We start from the raw sequence: 21,513 nt of genomic DNA on the forward strand, positions 1-21,513 counted from the left end.
TGCACCCCACCTCTCTGGAAATCGTGTCCAACTGAGTTCCTGGTGTTATTTTGCTTGAATTTGAATTTGTTCGTCTGTAATGACGAGCACAAACATGCACATTTCCAGTGGGAACAACGCAATCTAATGAAGATGGATCAGTAGTGAAGGCCAGGCCTCTGGAACACCACATATCAGGATCCACAATAGGAGTTGTCTGCCTTCTTGAAACTTGCTGCCACATTGGATTTGGCTGTGGTGCTACTTGAGTCCTTCTCTGAGAGCTTTTCCGACTACCACTACCACCTCTGCTAACTCTAGAGGAACGATGTCCTACTCTTTTAGCATCCCAATCAGCAGATGCACGAACAACTTTACTTGCAGATGCAGGTAAGTACACCTCTGGAGCAGATGTGCAACCCCAACTCCCAAAGCCATATCTCTTTTGTACAGTATTGTTGCATTTGGCCGGTGGGAAAAATAGGAGGCCAGAAATACCTGCCTTACAACCAACTAAATTAATTCCCTTGTCAGGCCGTCTGCAATTAGCAAAATTAGGCACCTCCTTGGCCCTAGGATGGCCCCCATAGGTCTTCCTTGATCGAAATGTAACTTCACTGCTTGACAAATTCCTATCTCCCTGCATTTCCTTGGTCCTGTCTCTGTCTCGTACTCTAAAAGTTGGCCATACATCTTCAGATTTCTTCTTTACAGAGTAGCGTCCACTCATACGTGATGTTTCTAAACCTGTAGGTATGCCGCCACCCACTTCCTCGAACAACGATTCTCTACTTTCTGCTTCTTCCCAATATTTCCCAGGAATATAATACTTGCTTAGATCTGGACTAATGCAAGAAGATGAATCTTCCCATGCCATGTTCTCTTGGTTGGCTTTGAATAAAATACCTATTCATCAGCCACCATTCCAACGTTATAATTAAGCTTCCCACTTCAGACCCCAATACCTGTATCATTTCAGACATATCAAGCTTGTAATTGGTTGACTTGTTGTATACAGAAATTCAGAGACACTTGAATTTTTGAACTCACAAATGAACATTTATCTTGTTATTTTGTAAAATTGAAATTCCTTTAGGATCACATACTCTTGTATATTAAAGGAAAAAAAGCTAAATAGAACGTTGCATTTTTCACTGGATGCAACCAGCCAGATGTCAATGTAACTTAAATGTGTGCACTATAGTGGAATTTCAAATGCAAAAGTGAATATTTGTGGACTGCAGAATTTAAAAAATACATGGTAAAAGCCAAACAGAAATGATTTAATAATGAAAATATTAAATTCTGAAAGCATCTACTATATGTGCCTACTAAATGTATAAGCCTGAAAATTCAGATAACTTATTTGTACCTTGTCAAATGTATTACACAACAAATATTAAGTTCAAGTTTGACTTTGAAGTAACTACGTTCTAGACTAGATTTATTAAAGGCTATGATAACTTGTCGAACCACCAGGAACGATGGGTCTCAAATCATTGGTAATTTTTAAATCAAGTGAAGGTTATGATAAAAAGAAAACTATAGAAATTGTTCAAGAATCAAAATAAAGTCTGCAAATCTAAAATGGATCAATCTTTCAGTAATTTAAGGTTTACTAAAAAAAATCCAGTAGAACTAATAGACAATTAAAAAGTTTAGTGTTCTCCAAAAGCCAAACCAAGCATCTGATCAAAATACATCTGCAAGTAACAGTCTCAATTTGAGAACAGATGATTGCATCCATATGGAACCTAAAAAGGAAAAAATTGTTCAATAGAGAATGTTTACACAACTGGAAAATAAAGTTGTAACAGCCAACGCTTGCCTACACTTATCTGTTTCGTGCATAGCAACCAGTTTAATTATTACAAAAATATGTTCAAAGACTAACAAGGCCTTTGATATAGGACCCTATTAAAGATTTGGGTGAAAATGATGCATGATGCATGATGCATGATGCATGATGCATGAAAGTAAAGGCCTTTAACATTTTACTATGATGACCTTATCACCATCTAACATGTACCTTTTCTATTTATTATACATGAGAGGATTTCAAAGGTGCTCCAGTCTAGGTTAGCTGAAACACCACTTGTAGTTATCTCTTTGATGTGTTAAGTTGAAGGGCAAAGGACGCTAAAATGGCTACAAATGGAAAAACTATCAGTTGGGAATGTCAACAGGGTGTTTTACACATCGACAGCTTTAGAATGAGCAATTTAACAATGGTTTTTTGCTGCAAAAAAAAAATTTAACAACATTTAGTTTAGATAAAATGTTGAAATTTTATATATATGACACAAATTGAGTGTGACCTTGCATGTAATTTTCTGTCTTACCAGAGGAACATCTATGATGGTCAAATATATGTTGGCCAACCAACCCACTTACAGGATATGGGATGAAAAGGCAAACAACACCTTTGCCATGGGAAATCTGATCAGTACATCAATCTTGCTATTTGGGCGTTGGAAATTCACGGGAGAAGAAGAAGGTGGATTTATAATCTATAAGAGGATACTGGAGGCAGTTTGCAGGGGAAGTAGACGTCCAAATTCAACTTTGATGGATAAAAAAAAAAAAAATCCTACAGTTTTAAGTTTAATTAAGCACATTCCAATATTTAAAAGTTTGTCTTGCAGAGGAAGAGGTATTTCATGTTCCTTTTTGCTTTTCCCCTTGTTCCAGTCATTTATTGTTGTCCAATAGATCCGAGAGTTCTACTGTGAATTGCTTGCTAAATGAAGTGCTATTTCCTTCTAAAAAACTGTTATTCAGGATGGTTATTTAGGTTTAAAGTGATCTCCTTTTCTCCATCATGTTCTTGTGAAAGAGGGAGAGGAGCATTTGGAGCCAAAATAAAGGACCAATCTGGCTTAGCTGAATTAAAAGTCATCCCATTTCATCCACACAAAGTAAATGTGAATATAAGAAGTGGCTTACAAAGAATGTATCTACTTGTGGATTTATAGTTCAATGGCAGTACTTGATGGTAAAGGTGAACAAGTAAAGATTTGCATCCTCTCTAACTAGTTGAAATGAGGAGATCCTCATAGTTTGTTATTTGAGTCATTTGTGTGAGTTATTATCATTTCATTGACATGCCAAGAAAGGATTGAGCCTTATTGTATTGTTTTCATTACGAGGGGCCAAGAAGAGGATCAGATCTTCTCCATGGCTATAAACATCTAGGTGAACAGGTTGCTGCGTTAAGAAAATTCTCACGATTGGATAAGTGGAGAAATCCTCTTTAGTGGTTGTGATTCATAGTTTTGAGTTTTGACAGCCATTGAGTGGGAAAATTCCCTTTTGTAGTTGTGACTCATCCACTGGACAGGTAATCAGATAGAACAACCCTCTTTGGTGACTGTAGTTCTTGATATAGACAAGCCATAAGGGACTCTGTAGTGGCAGTAAATTTCCATATAAGTAATGGAAGCTTGAAGTGGTAAGAGTTTGGTGTTTTCTCCAATTATTACAAAGCATTTTGTAATATACCATTGGCTGTGATGCTAGAGATCAGAAACAAACTGCTTCTCATCATTAACTGTCCAAACAGATGTTATTCACTATATATATATATGGATGTGTTATTCACTATATATATATATATATATATATAGGTCACGTTCCCTCACAATCAATCATTCCTTTTCTTAATCGATAGTCATTTATTATCTCCTGATTATTCTCTGTTCTAAATCACTTTCATATTATCTCTCCTCCTATTGCTGGCTTGGTAATTATTAATGCATACTCCGTCATACTTCTTGGGAGTTAATCATCAATATAGTGTAATCCTTGCTATTCCTATAATAATCACATCTATTCCTTCCTCATACAGAGACTGTCATGCTAGAAGGGATATCACTGCAACATTCATTCAGACCATTCAATAGTTACTTCCTCACATACCCGGAAGTGTTGCCTCTTCAATCATAATCGCCCGTCTCAGAAATAGAGACCCGCCCCATTTAACCAATTCCCGTGACAATGGTCCTCCAATGGTAACATACTACGTTTCAAGGCAAGGAATAGAGGCTCTACTCCATACGTATACCTCACTCCGATAGTCAGAGGAGCCACAGAATCCTTCAATTTGTGCGCTTCTATATACACGGAAGCCCCTGAATGTCTCAAGAGAGCATTGGCCGCTTAGGAGGAATTATATGCTTGCAACTTGACGGGGCTGTTTCGAGATTGGTAATCGATTTCCTTAGGCTCCTGACAGTGTATCTACAGCATTTTTCCCACTAGGAATGATCCCGACTGGATAAAAATAATAAAGATATTGACTTCCACGATGCCTTTGGGAATGATTCGGATTGTCTTCATATACGATGGGAATGGTGCGATATCAATGCTGTAAATCGATTATCATATAAATTGATGTTGTCCTTCATTCCTTGTCATTGTTGTATATGTTATGATGGCTTATATTATTTAGACGCCGCTTATGGGTCAATGTTGCACATCATTCTCATTTCTAATGTCATTCTCCTCTTTTCCTGTCTATTCTGCTACTTCAAGTGCCGCAAATGAACTCCCTTCCGTGAACCAAATATGGGTAAGATTTATAAACAAAAACAATCTTCCATGCCCCTCTTGGAATGAATTTGTATGCCTTCTTATACCTCGTTTGTGGAATGATAAGCCACGATGCCGAGGAGACACGTCTTCTCACCAACCATCTTTTCCTTGTGTTAATCACATCACTTCATGTTAATCACCAGCCGTTATAATCCAGATCACTTTGTAAACATAGCATCCCTTCATTATGAAAATCGGTTATGCTATCTCCATCAGTTGGTCCCTTCTTTAATCGCTAGCGCCATGCCTTTTCTCAATTGATGTATGAATTATTATAATTCCTTAATTAGCGCTGTACTTCTTTCTTAAGATATCCATATTTGTAAACTGAAATCTCTGATTATTATTAGTAGTCATTAATGTTAATGCATGATAGTTTCGGTAAGATAAATGATTGAATGAGAGATAAATGAAATCTCTCATTCAATCATTTATCATATCGATAACCATGACAAAACCTTCAAGCAATTAATTCCTCTTTGATAGCCATTCTGCATTTGCATATAAACAACCTATTGATAATCATACTATGTATTTTGTTTATGTTCATCAATCTAATAAATCTTGTATTTAGATGTATATCGATTAACATAAATAATGATAAATAAATGATTAATGAAAACACCGATTAATATATATCGGGTTGCATATAATATATCGGGTGGCAATATAACAAAGGTCACCAATAGTTATCAGGTGTTAGCCTACACCGATAGTTATTGGTTGTTAAGGCTAACACGCCGATAACTATCAGCTGTTAGCATTAAGCAAACACCGATAGACATCGGTTGTAATACTACTCCCACACCGATTGGCATTAACGTTGAACATGCATTTGTTTAGTATAAACAAAGAGGCACGATCAAGTAATGTCTTGATCGATCATGACCGATCAAGGCATTGCTTGACCGTGCCCCATTTGTTATATACTTATATTGAGTGGCATTCGTGAGATAGGACATAGAAAATATTAAATGCTCCTCTCACCTGCCAAAAACAAGAAGATAGTTAGATATATGCATTAAGGCAATAATAAATACAACAAAATTAGTTAATAGAATATAACTTGCATATTGAATGTAAATTGAACATCATTTACATGGTATCGAAGCTAGGTTAAATCGAACCTGAGGCTGTTGAATTTTACGTAAAATTCAAATCAAGTATATATTCAACATCACAATCCTATCAATGGCTAGCGCTATCAGATTTGAAGACAGACTTGCAGGAGGTGATGACTTCTATGCATGGAAATTCAGAATTCAAATGATTCTAAAAGATAACAAAGTTGAATCATTTGTAAAGACTGAAACTAAAAAACCTGAGATTGAACCTGATCAAGCAATTTGGAGAGAAGGAAATGATAAGGCTATCAAAATAATAGTTGATGGGGAAGGAACAATATTATGCCCATTATAAAGAAACACGAAACAACCTTCAACATGTTCAAAGCACTTGAAGACGCTTTTGAGATATCCAATGCCAGTAGAACCTTGGCTCTAAAAAAGAGAGATAAATCATATAACCATGATAAAAGGAGAATCAGTCAATGCCTATTTCATGCGGATATCTACCTTAAGGGATGAACTAGCAACCCTTGGATATGAGATCCAAAGCAAAAAATTAACCCTCATTGCTTCAGATGGGTTGCCTAGTATCTGGGAAATGTTCGTCCAAGGCATCAGTGCAAGGGATAACTTTCCAAAATTCGATAGGCTAAAGGCTGACTGTCTCCAAGAGGAATCAAGGCAAAACAAGAAAGGAATCAAACAAAAGAATATAGATGAAGATCTTCAAGTTCTAACAACGAACTTAGACAGAAAGGGCAAGAAGAAGCAATTTAGGAAGAGAAAAGGTCGTCACAGCAAGAACTCTTTCAAGAAGGACCTCTCTCAAATTCAGTGTTACAGATGTAACAAATTTGGGCACTATGTTGCCAAATGTCCAGAAAGAGCTAAACAAGCCACATTTGCCAAACAGGAAAATCGAAAAGGGAAGAGGACTCCGAGAAGTATGTACTCTATTCAGCACTCACAAATCAAGCATCAAACAAAGTGGACTCCTGGGTGATCGACAGTGGCTCATCCAGACACATCACAGGATTCAGAGAAGTACTAGACTCCATGAAAGAGGAGAATGATGAAGAGGTAACCATCGGAGATGACTCCACACACCTTGTCAAAGGAGTTGGAAACTGCACCATCAAACTAAAGTCAGGTGTATCATTACAACTTAGAGGAGTGCTATATGTTCCAGGCATTAAGAGGAATCTTGTCTCAATATCAGCACTGGAGGACAATGGATACAGAGTGGCCTTCATGGACAACAAAGTGTTGGCTTGGCCAAAGAACTCATTTATCAAGAAAGCTAATACAATTGGTCAAAGACAAGGCTACTTATATGAGCTATGCACAGAGCCCAACTTAGCTCTAATTCATGAAACTACAGATGCCAATGAAATCTAGCATAGAAGACTAGGCCACCTAAATTTTAGAGCTTTATCATCAATGGGAGACCTTGTCACAGGTCTACCTAAGCTAAAGCAATATCATTCAGGGGCATGCACAGGATGTGCCCTAGGTAAAATACTAAGGGTGCTTTTCAGAGTAGTACTAGGAAAACAAGTAAAATTTTAGAGTTAGTTCATTCTGATGTATGTGGACCTATGTCTGTAAATTCATTGGGGGGATTTCTGTATTATGTAATATTTGTTGATGACTACTCTAGGAAAACCTGGATCTACTTTCTGAAATGTAAAGAATCAGAAGAGATCCTTAATAGGTTTAAAGAATTCAAATCACTAATAGAGAACTACTCAGGAAACAAAATTAAAACGCTAAGAACTGATAATGGGGGGGAATACACATCAGAATTATTTAAAGAGTTTTGTAAAAAATCACGGATTAAGAGGGAGTTAACAATACCTTACAACCCTCAACAAAATGGGATAGCAGAAAGGAAAAATAGGACAATCGTTGAAGCTGCCAAAGCTATGATTCTTGATCAGAATCTAAATATCAATCTTTGGGCAGAAGCAACTAGCACTGCAGTATATATTCAAAACAAATGTCCTCACTCTCATCTTGAAGACAAGACCCCTGAGGAAGTCTTTACTAGATCAAAACCAGATATAAGCCACCTTAGGATTTTTGGATGCCCTGTCTATATTCATGTACCTAAGGAGAAAAGATTAAAATTAGAGCCCTCTGGAAAAAGGGGAATCTTTGTGGGATACAGTGAAACCTCCAAAGCCTACAGGATATATATACCTGGTCAAAAGCATATTGAACTAAGTAGGGATGTGATCTTTGAAGAAAACTTAGCCTTCAAAAGAGCCCAAAGCTCTCTAGATCCTGAAGTCTATATTCCCAACCCTAGCTTAGATAGAGATCCTACTCCTGAGCTTCAGAGGGAGAATCCTGAGGAAACTATGAGTGAAACTCTAAGTCCACCTAGAGAAAACCTCAAGAAAAGACCACTATGGGCCACCAAAACTGTAGAAGAAGCTCAGAAGTTTGCTGCTCCCTTAGGAACCTTCTGAGAAAGCAAAAGGCCTAATAAATTCACTAGCTATGTTGCCCTTATGAATGACCTCTCTAAAGCTGAACCAAACAATGTATCAGATGCACTTGAACATCAAGTATGAAAGGATGCCATGTCTGAAGAGTATCAGTCCATTATGAAAAATGATGTTTGGGAGATTGTTCCTAGGCCAACCAAGAAATCTGTGGTTTCATCTAAATGGTTGTTCAAAATCAAACATGCTACAGACGGCAGTATTGAAAAACACAAGGCCAAATTTGTAGCCAGAGACTTCTCACAAAGGGAGGGAATAGATTATGAAGAAACCTTTGCACCTGTTGCCAGGTATACATCAGTAAGAGTTGTATTAGCCATTGCAGCAACAAAAGGATGGAAGGTACACCAAATGGACGTTAAGACAACTTTTCTAAATGGTGAGATCTCAGAAGAAGTCTACCTAGAGCAACCTAAAGGTTTTGAAATTCATGATGCAGAGTCTCATGTGTGTAGACTCAAGAAAGCTCTCTATGGGCTCAAACAGGCTCCTAGGGCCTGGTATGAAAGAATTGACACTTATCTCTCAAAACTAGGCTTCTCCAAAATGATGCAGATCCTAATCTCTACTACAAAAGAAATAAAGGTGATATGCTAATATTGATTTTATATGTTGATGACTTATTAATCACAGGAAATGATCACCTTATAGATCAATGCAAGAATGATCTATCCAAAGAATTTGATATGAAGGACTTAGGACTCCTTCATTACTTCCTAGGATTGGAAGTATGGCAGAATTCTGACAGCATTATACTAAACCAGGGAAAGTACACCTTGGATATTTTGAAGAGATTCAGAATGCTAAATTGTAGACCCATGACCTCTCCTATGGAAACCAACTTACATAAACTTAAAGAAGCAGTAGTAGAGTCACAACCCACTGATCCTACTCAATACAGATAGATGATTGGGTCCCTGATGTACCTGGTAAATACAAGACCAGATATCTGTTATGCAGTTAATGCTCTAAGTCAGTTATGTGTGAACCGAAGGAGATACACCTGGTTGCAGTGAAACACATTATGAGATACCTACAAGGTACTCTAAACCTTGGTCTCAAATACATGAAGGTTGATATAGACCTACATGGCTTTACAGATTCAGATTGGGCTGGAAGTGTGACAGATAGGAAAAGAACTTCAAGGTGTTGCTTCAGTCTAGGTTCAACTATGATATCTTGGATCAGCAGGAAGCAGTCTTCTGTAGCTCAAAGTTCCACCGAGACAAAATACATTGCAGCTTCTATGGCTGCCCGAGAGGCAGTATGGCTTAGGAAGTTGCTTGTGGGGTTGTTTGGAGAACCTATGAAACCCACTGTTATACACTGTGACAACTAGAGCTGCATAAAACTTTCAGTAAACCCAGTGTTTCATGACAGATCCAAGCATATTGAGATTCCATACCACTATGTGCGAGATATGGTAGATAGGAATGCAATCCAACTGGAATATGTTTGTACAGGAGATCAAACTACAGACATTCTAACCAAATCCCTTTCCAGAGTGAAGGTTGATCACTTCAGAAAAGGCTTAGGTATGATAGAAAGGTAATTTGCTTTGTAATCTATATTTGCATACCTATAAGATGTTTAATGTGTGAACCTCTTTGTCATGTTAGGACAATTTTTGGATTCTATCCCCTGGGTTCACATCTAAGAGGTGACGATCTCTCAAGATAGTGAACACTTGTATGGGGACATTATAAGGTGACGATCTTATAATGTCCAAACCAGTTATCATGTTGGATCTCTGGTGTGTCATGGATGTGCCATGATTGTGTTGTGATAAAACATTTGTATAAAGTGTTAGTGCACATATCACAACTTGGATAAGGTGAGAAATTAATCTTTCTCATATGATTATCCTTAAGTATTGCGTGTGTAGGCAATACTGATATCACATGCTTAGGTGATATCCTATCAATCACAAGATTGATGTGATGAACTTCAGTATCATGTGTTTAGGTGATACTTCATACCATATGATTAGGTGGTATGATTTCCCATGAATGTCTAAAATGATTACTATCAATTGAATTGTGATGCTTGAATATATTGTCTACATTCATCTTACCTAGCTAAGAGGGAGTGTTAATGCATGATAGCTTCGGTAAGATAAATGATTGAATGAGAGATAAATGAAGTCTCTCATTCAATCATTTATCATATCGATAACCATGATAAAACCTTCAAGCAATTAATTCCTCTTTGATAGCCATTCTACATTTGCATATAAACAACCTATTGATAATCATACTATGTATTTTGTTTATGTTCATCGATCTAATAAATCTTGTATTTAGTTGTATATCGATTAACATAAATAATGATAAATAAATGATTAATGAAAACACCGATTAATATATATCGGGTTGCATATAATATATCGGGTGGCAATATAACAAAGGTCACCGATAGTTATCGGGTGTTAGCCTACACCGATAGTTTTCGGTTGTTAAGGCTAACACACCGATAACTATCAGCTGTTAGCATTAAGCAAACACCGATAGACATCGGTTGTAATACTACTCCCACACCGATTGGCATTAACGTTGAACATGCATTTGTTTAGTATAAACAAAGAGGCACGATCAAGTAATGTCTTGATCGATCATGACCGATCAAGGCATTGCTTGACTGTGCCCCATTTGTTATATACTTATATTGAGTGGCATTCGTGAGATAGGACATAGAAAATATTAAATGCTCCTCTCACCTGCCACAAACAAGAAGATAGTTAGATATATACATTAAGGCAATAATAAATACAACAAAATTAGTTAATAGACTTGCATATTGAATGTAAATTGAACATCATTTACAATTAATAAGGTATCCGCTGTTATATCTATCACTGTTAGTTAATATCGTACTTTATGATATCAATTAGTATGATGACTTCCATTGTTATCTTTTTTCTTCTTATACTTGCTTCAGCTGATCGATTTCCCATCCTGTCTGAGTGCCATTACTCTTCCGTGGTCAATCTATTTTCACCAATATGTGAATATCGGCATTCTCTCGTTAGACTGATTCCATTCACTTGCTAGATCACAGGTCTCCTGTTTACTGATTGTAGATTTACATATAAGATTTGATCCCTTTCAATTGCTGCTTCTCTTTATTTGTAATAGACTTTAGTTGGGTATGATGACTTCCATTGTTATCTTTTTTCTTCTTATACTTGCCTCGGCTGATCAATTTCCCATCCTGTCTGAGTGCCATTACTCTTTTGTAGTCAATCTATTTTCACCAATACGTGAATATCGACATTCTCTAGTTAGACTGATTCCATTCACTTGCTAGATCACAGGTCTCCTCCTGTTTACTGATTGTAAATTTACATATAAGATCTGATCCCTTTCAATTGCTGTTTCTCTCTATTTGTAATAGACTTTAATTGGGTATTGTAGCAATTTTTATTAGTAAAGATAATAATTTTTTTCTTAGCAATCGCTGTCTTCCTTTCACAGTCAGATCCGCACTTGTTATTTAAATCAGATATGCATTTCTGATTCCCTGTATGTGTAATAGATGTATAACAATTATATTTAATTTCTTTTATTTCACTGCCTTTCTAATAATCTTTGTCTCTATTATAAATAAGACTTTTGTCTTATTGTCTTTTAGATGTCCTTGTCTTGTAATGGCTTATTACTTATAAGGAAGGAGTTTTCTTTTAGTTGTTTGGTTTTAGAGATTTAGCATTTGGATGGGGACATCACAACCTCCAAGAAACAGCTACTTTTCTCCATCAAATAACTTAATTCTAAGAAGTAATCTAGAGGCTAAGCAAATGGAGGGATTCTGCATTCATTTTTTCACATATCCAAATACAAATTTTCTAGGAGGGGAGGCTTCAACTGAAGACATTGTTCGAAAGGTTTTCTTATTCCTTAAGGATACACTGGAAGGCCAAAGCAATGACCAAGAACCAAGTTACCCATTATAAGTTTTGTAATCTTATAGCTAAGATTTTGAAATTCTTCTGGAAAATGAAAATTCCTATTAGACATCTATGCTACAAATCAAGACAATTTTCTACACATCCACAAAGCTTGCAGAAGGAGGAGCAGAGAACAAAATTGAAGCTTTTTAAAACAATCAAGAAATGGCAACATGAGCATCAAAGGAGCTTATTGGCTCCTCAGTAATTCTTTGGCCAGCTATCTAAACTGAGTTGTTGTTCAATGATTCTGTTACCTTGTGAATTTTGTAATTTAAAAAATATACTTTTTATATTTTAACAAATTTAACCAGCTAACTTAGCTGAACTCTCCTTCAACACTTTCTTATGCTTATGCATTTTGTGATTTATTAAAAATATAGTCTTATAATCATATTTTTTTTAAATAAAATAAGGCATGAATAAATGATTAACTTTAACACAGATTTAATAGTTCAGAACTTGGGTTTGACCAACTCATCTTTGAGTCTAATAATTGCACATCAACTTAGTAGGTCTCAAACTATTCTCAAATCATTTTGTTAATCTCATATTTTAAATGAAAGTGTTCCAATTTCCATTCAAAATCAAAAACCTACATATATTTGAGGTGAAAAAGTGTGAAAATAAGCAGTCACTATCAAAACGTGGCAATTATAAGGAGAAGAAAAACCGTCAATCTTATCGTCGTGTACAATATAAAGAAGCGTGTGACATACATTTGTTTGCTGCCATGATGATAAACTTTGGATACAATGCTCAACATTTTACACCTTGCATCATGAATTCAAGTGCATATTTATAAGGTTAAGATGCACAAGCATCCCCTGACAGTCTCTAATCTTGTGTCAGAGAAAAAAATTCTGCTTTCTTTCCTTTGTTTTCCTCAATTTTGCATGTCTTTTATGTGCACTTCAAGATAAAGTGTACACTTTCTCTTGTATTATTCCAATGGTTCTAAGATACTGTTGTGACCTTTTTCACACATTGCCCCATTGCAAATGGGGACCCTCCCTTTTTCCTTCTTTCTAGGGTTTTTGTCTAAGTTACCGGTACTTCAGGTTTTGCCCCCAAATCCGGATACGATACGTATCAAATTCGGATTCGCCTCGGAATCCCTGTGGATTCGGACAGGGTACTGATTTTTGCCCCCTGAAATGTATCCATTTTTGGAGTCACGATTCCAGATGCATCCGGTGTAGACGTGGCGATTTCATAGGGTTTTTTTGACGAATTCGCATCGGTCACAAATTTCGAGGGTTTTTTCATATGTCTTTTCACGTTTTAAACCCTAAAGCAAAGCTAAATGTTAAAAAACGTGAAACCGAAAAACGCAGGTGAGAGATGAGAGGCGGCGCGATGGCATAGAGGCGCGACGACAGAGGTGAGAGGAGGCGCGACGGAGGCGCGACGACGGCACAGAGGTGCGACGGAGGCGCGACGACGGCACAGAGGAGGCGAGACGGGAGGTGCCAGAGCAGGAGGGCGACGGCCGACGACCAGCCCCCAGTCTTTCTAGCGCATCCTCCATTTTTTCGGGCTTCCTACAGGTTTTTTTTTTAATTATTATCATAGGTTTTTAAATAATTAAATTTTATTATAAATTTTTAAAAAATTTATTAGTTTGTTAAATTTTATTATAGTTTATTTAATAGTTTATATAAAATTAAATTTAATAATTTATTTAAAATGAAAGTAATTAAATTTAAATTTTTAATTACAAAATTTAATATGGACTATAGTTTGTTAAATTGTTTGTTAAATGAAAACAAACTAACTATTAAAAATATGATTTTTTATTTTTAAATAATAATAACTAGCAAAATTGAAAATAGTTTTATTATTTAAAAATAAAAAATTATATTTTTAATAGTTAGTTTGTTTTCATTTAACAAACAATTTAACAAACTATAGTCCATATTAAATTTTGTAATTAAAAATTTAAATTTAATTACTTTCATTTTAAATAAATTATTAAATTTAATTTTATATATTTTAATTTAACATTTAGAATCTATTGTTTACTATTAATTTATTAAATATTAATAATTATTTTTTAATTTGTTGTAGAAATCATAATGGCAACGACTACTAGCTCTACTCCTCAACGGACTTTCAAAACTGACCCAAATTCACCTTTATGGAAATATGTCAAAATAATAGACCAAGTAAAAGGTGGTGGAACATTTTTATGGATATGCAACTTCTGTAGTACGAAAAAAACTAGCTCCTACAGTCGTGTCAAAGCCCATTTTTGTGCCATTCCCCAACAAGGAATCAAACCATGTCTAGGAAAGAATGGAAATGGGATGTCACCTCAAGAAATAGCAGGATATATTAGAGAGCAAGAGGAAGCAGATGCAAGAGTTGGTCGTGCCTCAAACCATCCTTTGTTGACAGGAAGAGGAAGTAAATCAAAAAGGCCCCCTACTTCTCCATCTTATAGCGATTTTCCTGATATTGTGGTAGAGAGCCACCCATTCTTGGACCCAATTAGTGAAGAACCTGTTATTGTGAAGAGAAGCAGGGGACCATTAGAGAGAGCATTTAAGAATGATGCTAGAGAGATTGCAGATCAATCCGTTGGAAGATGTCTATATGCAAACGGTTTGTCATTTAATGTGGTACGATCACCATATTGGCAGGATATGTTGAAAAAGGTAAATGAGGCTCCACAAGGGTACACAGGGCCAGGTTATGAGAAGGTGCGTAGCACCTTACTAGCAAAGGAGGTAAAAAACATAGACAATGCATTGGCTCCCATTAGAAATTCATGGAAACAAACGGGGGTGTCCATCATTTCAGATGGATGGAAGGATACCAAAAATCGGCCATTAATTAATGTAATTGCAGTGTGCCCTAAAGGGGCAATGTTTCTGAAAGCTGTGGATTGTGAGGGACAGGTGAAGGATGCACAATTTATTGCTAACATCCTTATACAATGCATTCAGGATGTGGGACCTCAAAATGTTGTCCAAGTAATAATGGACAATGCAAAGAATTGTAGAGCTGCAGGTATGTTGATTGAGACACGGTTTGAACACATATTTTGGACACCTTGTGCTGTCCACTCTCTCAACCTCATGCTACAAAAGATAGGCAGGAAAATAGATTGGATCAAACAAATTTATGTTGAGGCTGAAGAGATCCAAATGTTCATCACAAATCATAACATGTCACAGGCCATTTTCAGATCATTTTCACAGTTGGAGTTGCTAAAGGTAATTGAAACACTTCAATTTTTAAAATCTACATTTCACTTTGATGGTTACTTAAATTTTTATTTTTTTATCATGTCTTCTTTGTATTCTAATTTTTATTTTTAATTTTTAAATAGGTTGCCGAGACCCAATTTGCATCCAACACAATCGTCTTGAGGCGACTTGTGAAGGTGCGACAGCCACTTGCTAGCATGGTAATTAGTCAAAGTTGGTCCCTATGGAGGCAATCCAATACTGAAAGGGCAGCAAATGTAAGGCGCATGATCCTAGATGACACTTGGTGGGATCGAGTGGAATATCTTTTGAGTTTCACTGAGCCCATCATGAGTATGATCCGTTATACTGACATGGATCACCCATGTTTGGGAGAGGTATATGATGGCATTGACTCGATGATTGAGAAAATGAAAGCCATCATCAATGCAAAAGAGCAAGATCCCGAAGAAACTTTCTTCAAAGAGGTTCAATCAATTTGTGTTGAGCGGTGGAACAAAATGACCACCCCACTACATCTTCTTGCATTTGCATTGACTCCCAAATTTTATAGTGATGAAATGCTTGCTAAGCCATCAAGGGTACCACCATATAGAGATTCAGAAGTCAGTGAAGGGTGTAGGACAGCACTTACTAAACTCTTCCCAGATTCTGAAATGGAGGATTTAATGACAAGTGAGTTTGCTGATTTTGTAGCCTCCAATGGTCAAAGTGTTTCCGCTCTCCGTGACAAGTATAAAAAGGATTCTCATGCTTGGTGGTACCTCAATGGCCATACATCACCAAACCTTCAAACTCTTGCAATCAAAGTTTTATTGCAAGTAAGTTTCTTAATTTTTATTGGTCTCTAAATTTAGATTTTTTACTATTTTATAATTGTCACCCTCTCACTTTGTGTCAATTATTCAATAGGTTGCTAGTTCCTCTTCATCTGAGCGAAATTGGAGCACATACTCCTTCATCCACTCAGTGAAACGCAACCGACTGGCAGCAAGTAAGGCAGAAGAGCTCGTTTATGTGCATTCAAACTTGCGCCTTCTTACTCATAAACAAAATGAGTATAAGGATGGGAGCACAAAGTTTTGCGATGTAGATCCAGAGCGAACTGATTTGGATTTTTCAGCTGCCACACAATCTTTACTTTCTGGGGAGTCTAATAGCCAATGTGCTGCTAGTGCAAGTGGCAGTGAGGCTGCATGTGGTTCCAGTACTCTACCTACATCATCTAATGTCAATGATAATGTTGATCTTGATCTTCCTAGTGACCCATATGATGCTATTGCTGATTATTAGTTGTGTCATTTTGTTGTTGAACGGTTGAGCCAGTGAACAATGAATTCGATATCTATCATAACATTCAAAGTTTGTAATTTTGTTATAGACTTATAGTTATATCAATATGAATCATATATGATAGTTCCAAGTTTTGTTTAGCATATGGATGATATGTGGGATTCTAAATTTAATTTTTGTTTCTACTTATTAGAGTGTATATATGTATATATTTATGATTTTTACCTTTTTTTGTACGGACGTACCCATACGTACCCAGGCCCCCCCTAAAAAAAATGTCGTACCAGCGTACCGTACCCACATACCCGCACCCGTACCGGCAACTTAGGTTTTTGTTAGTGCCTTGTGACCTTCCTGCATCAATATTGCCAAGTTTGTTAGTTTTGAGCGACCTGAGTTTTGAACATTATGACTCAGTGTGTGCAAGCCATGATTAGAACAGAGTCTAGACGTCGTCATTGTGTTTAGAAAGCCCAAAGGACAAAGATCGCAATTGATTTGAGCAAATTTGGACAACTTTCTATTTTTGGAAAGTTTTGCTTTTTGTTTTTTTTTTTGTTTTTTCCTGTTTTTTTAGGAAGTTTTGTTTTTGGCATTTTGAGAACGATCACCAAAATGGCTATTTCTAGAAAGTTTTTTCTTTTTTTAAGGAACCTTGTTTTTTCTATTTTTAGAAAGTGGATCTAGGGTTTGCACTACCGACACTAAGATGCACTGAAAACAATCATCAAATTCCTCCAAAATGCAAGTTTTGTCGAAAAAGCTAATCTCCTAAATTTTAGGGATCCCGAGGAATTCAGTGAATGATTGAAGCACAGTTTTCAAATTTCAAGGCGATCCGGTAAAAATTGCACAAGTTATGGAAATTTCAAGTTTTGATCATGTGGTTCCTGAAGTTCATAAAGTTCACCCTCATTGGTTCCTGAGTCTCATGAAGTCCGCCCTTGGTTAATGTTGAAAGGTTCTCAACTCCCCTCAAGTCCGCCTTGTAAAGTGCAAGAATATGAGCAACTACGCCAAGAAAGAGGTGCAAAGACATGTCTAAGTCCGCTTTGAAGCATGAAGTGCAAGTAAATGGTGAACAAATCACACCAAGTACGCCCTCCTACAAATCCAAGTGCATGAGCTGAAGGAAGTCCGCCTAGGACTAGTCAACACAATGGGAAGCATGCTAATGAAGTCCAACTTGAAGTAAGCAATGATAATAGGCAAAGGTTCTTAAGTTTCTTCAAGTCCGCCCTTCCCCTACAAGCTGATAAAGTCCTCCTGAAACATGAAGAATGGTGCACAACCCAAGGAAAGTCCACCTAGCAAACAAGCAATAGGGCATGAAGTTAATAAAGTCCACCCTATACCAGCATACACTTGGTGCCTAAGAACAGCAAAGTCCGCCCTTGGTTGAAGTAAGATGCATAAATTGGATGAACCCCGTCTATGGAGATAGAGCACAATTCTCACCAAGTCCACCCTATGGAAAAGAGTTAAGAAATCAAGGAAGTCCGCCCTAGAGAGAGGGTATAAAGTTAGGCAATCAGTCAAGTCCGCCTTGGAGGTAGTAAATGGTGCACAAAGTTAGTAAAGTCCGCCCAACTTGCAAGTCTATGGTTCTTGATTTCAATAAAGTCCGCCTTGAGCTGTTAGGAAAGGTTTTGACATCCACCCTACCTCAAGTGCAAATAGAAACAAACTTCATGAAGTCCACCCAAGTGAATGAGAATAACATGATATGAAGTTAAGAAATCAAGGAAGTATGAAGTGCATAACCTTCACAAAGTCCGCCCTATCAAGAGTTGAGTGCACAAACATGATGAAGTCTGCCCTAGCATGATATATGGTGCCTAAATTTCACAAAGTCCGCCCTAGAATGATATATGGTGCCTAAATTTCACAAAGTCCTCCCAGCTATCAAGTATTTAAGTTCGAACAAAGAATTCAAAAAAGAAAGTTTCAAAATTCAAGCTAAGGGAAAGAAGAAATTTTAGAAAGTTTCAAAATTTGGAAGAAGAAAGAAAGATGGAGTTCGATTCATGAACTCAAACTGAAAATAGAAACTTTCTCAAGGAACTAAACTCGGACTAGAAACAAAATCAGAACTTTTCCAAGTGACTAAGTTCAACTGAAATGAAATTAGAAACTTTCTTAAGAGGCTGAACTCAACAAAGAAACAAGACATGTCTAGGTTCGATGAATGGAGGAAAAATAGAAACAAAACTAGTTCAAGATTGGAATGACCAGTTGTGTTTCTAATTGCAAAAATTCGAACTACTTGAAAGTTTATACAAATCGTCATTCATTCATTCATTTCATTCATGATGAAAGTTCAAACTTGAGGAGAATTTTAAGAGTTTTTCTTGGCAGGTCTCAAGAGTTTTCAGCAAGTTTTGAGAATTTTCAAAAGATTTCAGTAAATTTCAAGAACAATTCAAAAATTATCAAGAAGCCGAGGCATGATTGTGGGGTTTTCAAGCCACTTTTCAAGATTTTTGGGAAATTTTGGTCCGATTTTCACATATTTTCCAGAATTTGAATCTGATTCCAACTTTAATTTGCAGATTTTGGGGACTGAGTTTTCCATTTTCAGGTTTCTTGAGGACCAATTTCAATAACAAATTCTCAAATCAGATCAAGTTCCCTGAGTATTTCCGAATTCTAAGTGCTTACAACCTGTCAAAAACTCTAAGTTCTGAGGAATTGGAAAATCAGAACCCACTCTGCCATCAAACCATCAAAATTCACGCTCAAAATGAGGATTCTAACTTAATTTTATTTTGGTTTTGCAGATCACGAATGGCAGCTGAAGGCGGGATCATCACAGAAAACACAAATGGAGTTTCAAGCCAAATTCAGAATTAAAGACAAGTCTACAAGCAAGGTTCGTCCAAGCAAAGAGATGGCCAAAATTTGGCTAAGTATGGGAAAACTATTCCAAATTTTCTCCATTATGGCGAAAGCATAAAAGAATTCTTCTCCAAATTCAAGACACTTGAAAGAATCTCAAGGCATCAAGAAAGAAAAGTCCTCGGACTTGATGAAAAATTAAATAAATTTCAGACTTCTTGAAGGATTTCATCTCCTGAAGAATTAAAGACAAGCTCCCAATCAGAATCAAATGGTGACAAGAAGAATCAAATTTCCATACTTAGATAATTTCTTCACACAAATTGGAGAATTCAAGGAAGACATCCAACACACTGAGGTGGCGGCTCGTCATCTTCCAACCAATCAGATTGTTCCAAGTCAGCATGTCCAGGTTCAATGAACTTGACTTATTCACAGAAGCTTCTAGAGGGCACACTTCACAATGCAACAACCTTCTATTTTTATTGTTGGTTCATATTTAGCAAGAAGGACAAGTGTCCCCAAATGTAATTTTCTCATCGGTCGAGGGGTAGTTAGTTTTGGGAAACCCTAATTAGGGTTTTGATCTTTCAATCTGGACCCTTGATCATTGTTCAATCTCGGTCGTTCAAATTTCTAGACTACTATATAAGGTTGCCTCCTGTCATTTGGAGTGTGAGGTTTTTTGAAATATTGTTGCAAGGTCATTTCCAGATAATACATTACTTGTGTGCTTTCTCTTAAGGCCTTGTAATCTCTTTTATTTGAATGATTGGCAAGGTTTTCAATTTCTTCAACATAATAGATTATAATTTATTTCATGTATGTTAGATTGAATGCAAGATTTGATAAGTATTGATTTGTGGTGTTTCTCTGCTCATACTTTTGGTGAATGGATGATTTTCATTCATTGTGTAAAGTTAGTCTGAGCTTTCCTTTGTGTATGCTTAACTTCCGATCATAAGCACATCCATTGAAGATTGCACCCACTTTGTGTAGTTGTCCTAAGTGAGGCGAAACAAAGTGTGCTTTATTGAGATCACCTGGTCAATACCGTCTCTTGAATTCCTAGGAATAGATTAGAACTTCTAAACCCTTGTCTCCATTTCAGTTTTTCCATGATCCAAGTCCCAAATGATAGAGCTTCATTGTCTAAACCTTCATTGTGAATTGAACGATCCAAGCATAAGTCCCTTTGTGTATTACCAGCAAATCACAACGCCCATTGAGCTTATCCACACGTCAAGACCTAACAAAAGAAACCTTGGAAACGCCATATGATCTTCTAGCAATCTTAGCATAAGTGGTGATTTTTCAAGAGGATAAATTATCTTTGGATACTTTATTCTAATGTTTGGTAGATGATAAAACAAACACCAACAGATACCTTAGCACTGGCAAAAAGGGGTTTCATAATGATTTTCTTACTACACCTATTCATAGAGGGTTCTTTCAGTTCCCCAGCATAAGTTAAGATTTTGTGTTATGCAATAGCAGTCTGATAATGTTTCATTACCCATAGCCAACTCAAACTACTTTGATCTGTTGAACACTGTCCTATGTTTCAAATTCTTTGATTGTATGAAGAAGGCTTGCCAAGTGGGCCCGCACTATGTTTGCACCAAGGTAACAAACTAATGTGTTTCCAAGCTCCTAAGACACATCTTGGTGATGGAGACACGTCTCCACTATTGTAGACCTCTACTAAAACGTCATTCTGCGATGGAAACAGCTCGACCAAGAACCTCGACATTTCCTACGTCTCCCACCTGGACTCTCAATGTCTCCCATGCACACCCATTCTCTCCAACAAGCACCCTGACCACAAAGGCATTAAAAAGGTAAAAAACAAAAACCTAAATGCCTAAAGTGACCATTACCTGCCATAGGAAGACATCAAAGCTGCCAAAGAAGACATTAAGGCCGCCAGGAAAGCCAAGGAAGACATCACCCGCTGCCAGATTTTCATTGATTTTCAGATTTTGCCTTCCTTTGTAGCACCTAGACATTTTTTATTTTCAAACATAGTTCATTGTTTTCATTTTCAATCATTGTTCATTTTCTTAATACAT

At 36.7% G+C, this 21,513-nt stretch overlaps 1 protein-coding gene across 4 annotated transcripts in view; it reads right to left on the minus strand.

Moving 5' to 3' along the window:
* LOC131043915 (E3 ubiquitin-protein ligase MBR2) overlaps positions 1-21,513 on the minus strand; it is a 130,221-nt gene that overhangs the window by 34,882 nt on the left and 73,826 nt on the right. For 3 of the 4 annotated variants that reach the window (XM_057977152.2, XM_059207347.1, XM_057977160.2), the window contains one exon: positions 11-944. In XM_057977152.2, the coding sequence (XP_057833135.1) occupies positions 11-856 (846 nt within the window). In that variant the 5' untranslated portion in view covers positions 857-944. The remainder of the gene's footprint in view (positions 1-10; positions 945-21,513) is intronic. The other variant, XM_057977168.2, reaches the window with a different exon arrangement.

The sequence above is a fragment of the Cryptomeria japonica genome, chromosome 6 (genome assembly GCF_030272615.1).
Source record: "Cryptomeria japonica chromosome 6, Sugi_1.0, whole genome shotgun sequence".
NCBI classification, from domain to species: Eukaryota; Viridiplantae; Streptophyta; class Pinopsida; order Cupressales; family Cupressaceae; genus Cryptomeria; species Cryptomeria japonica.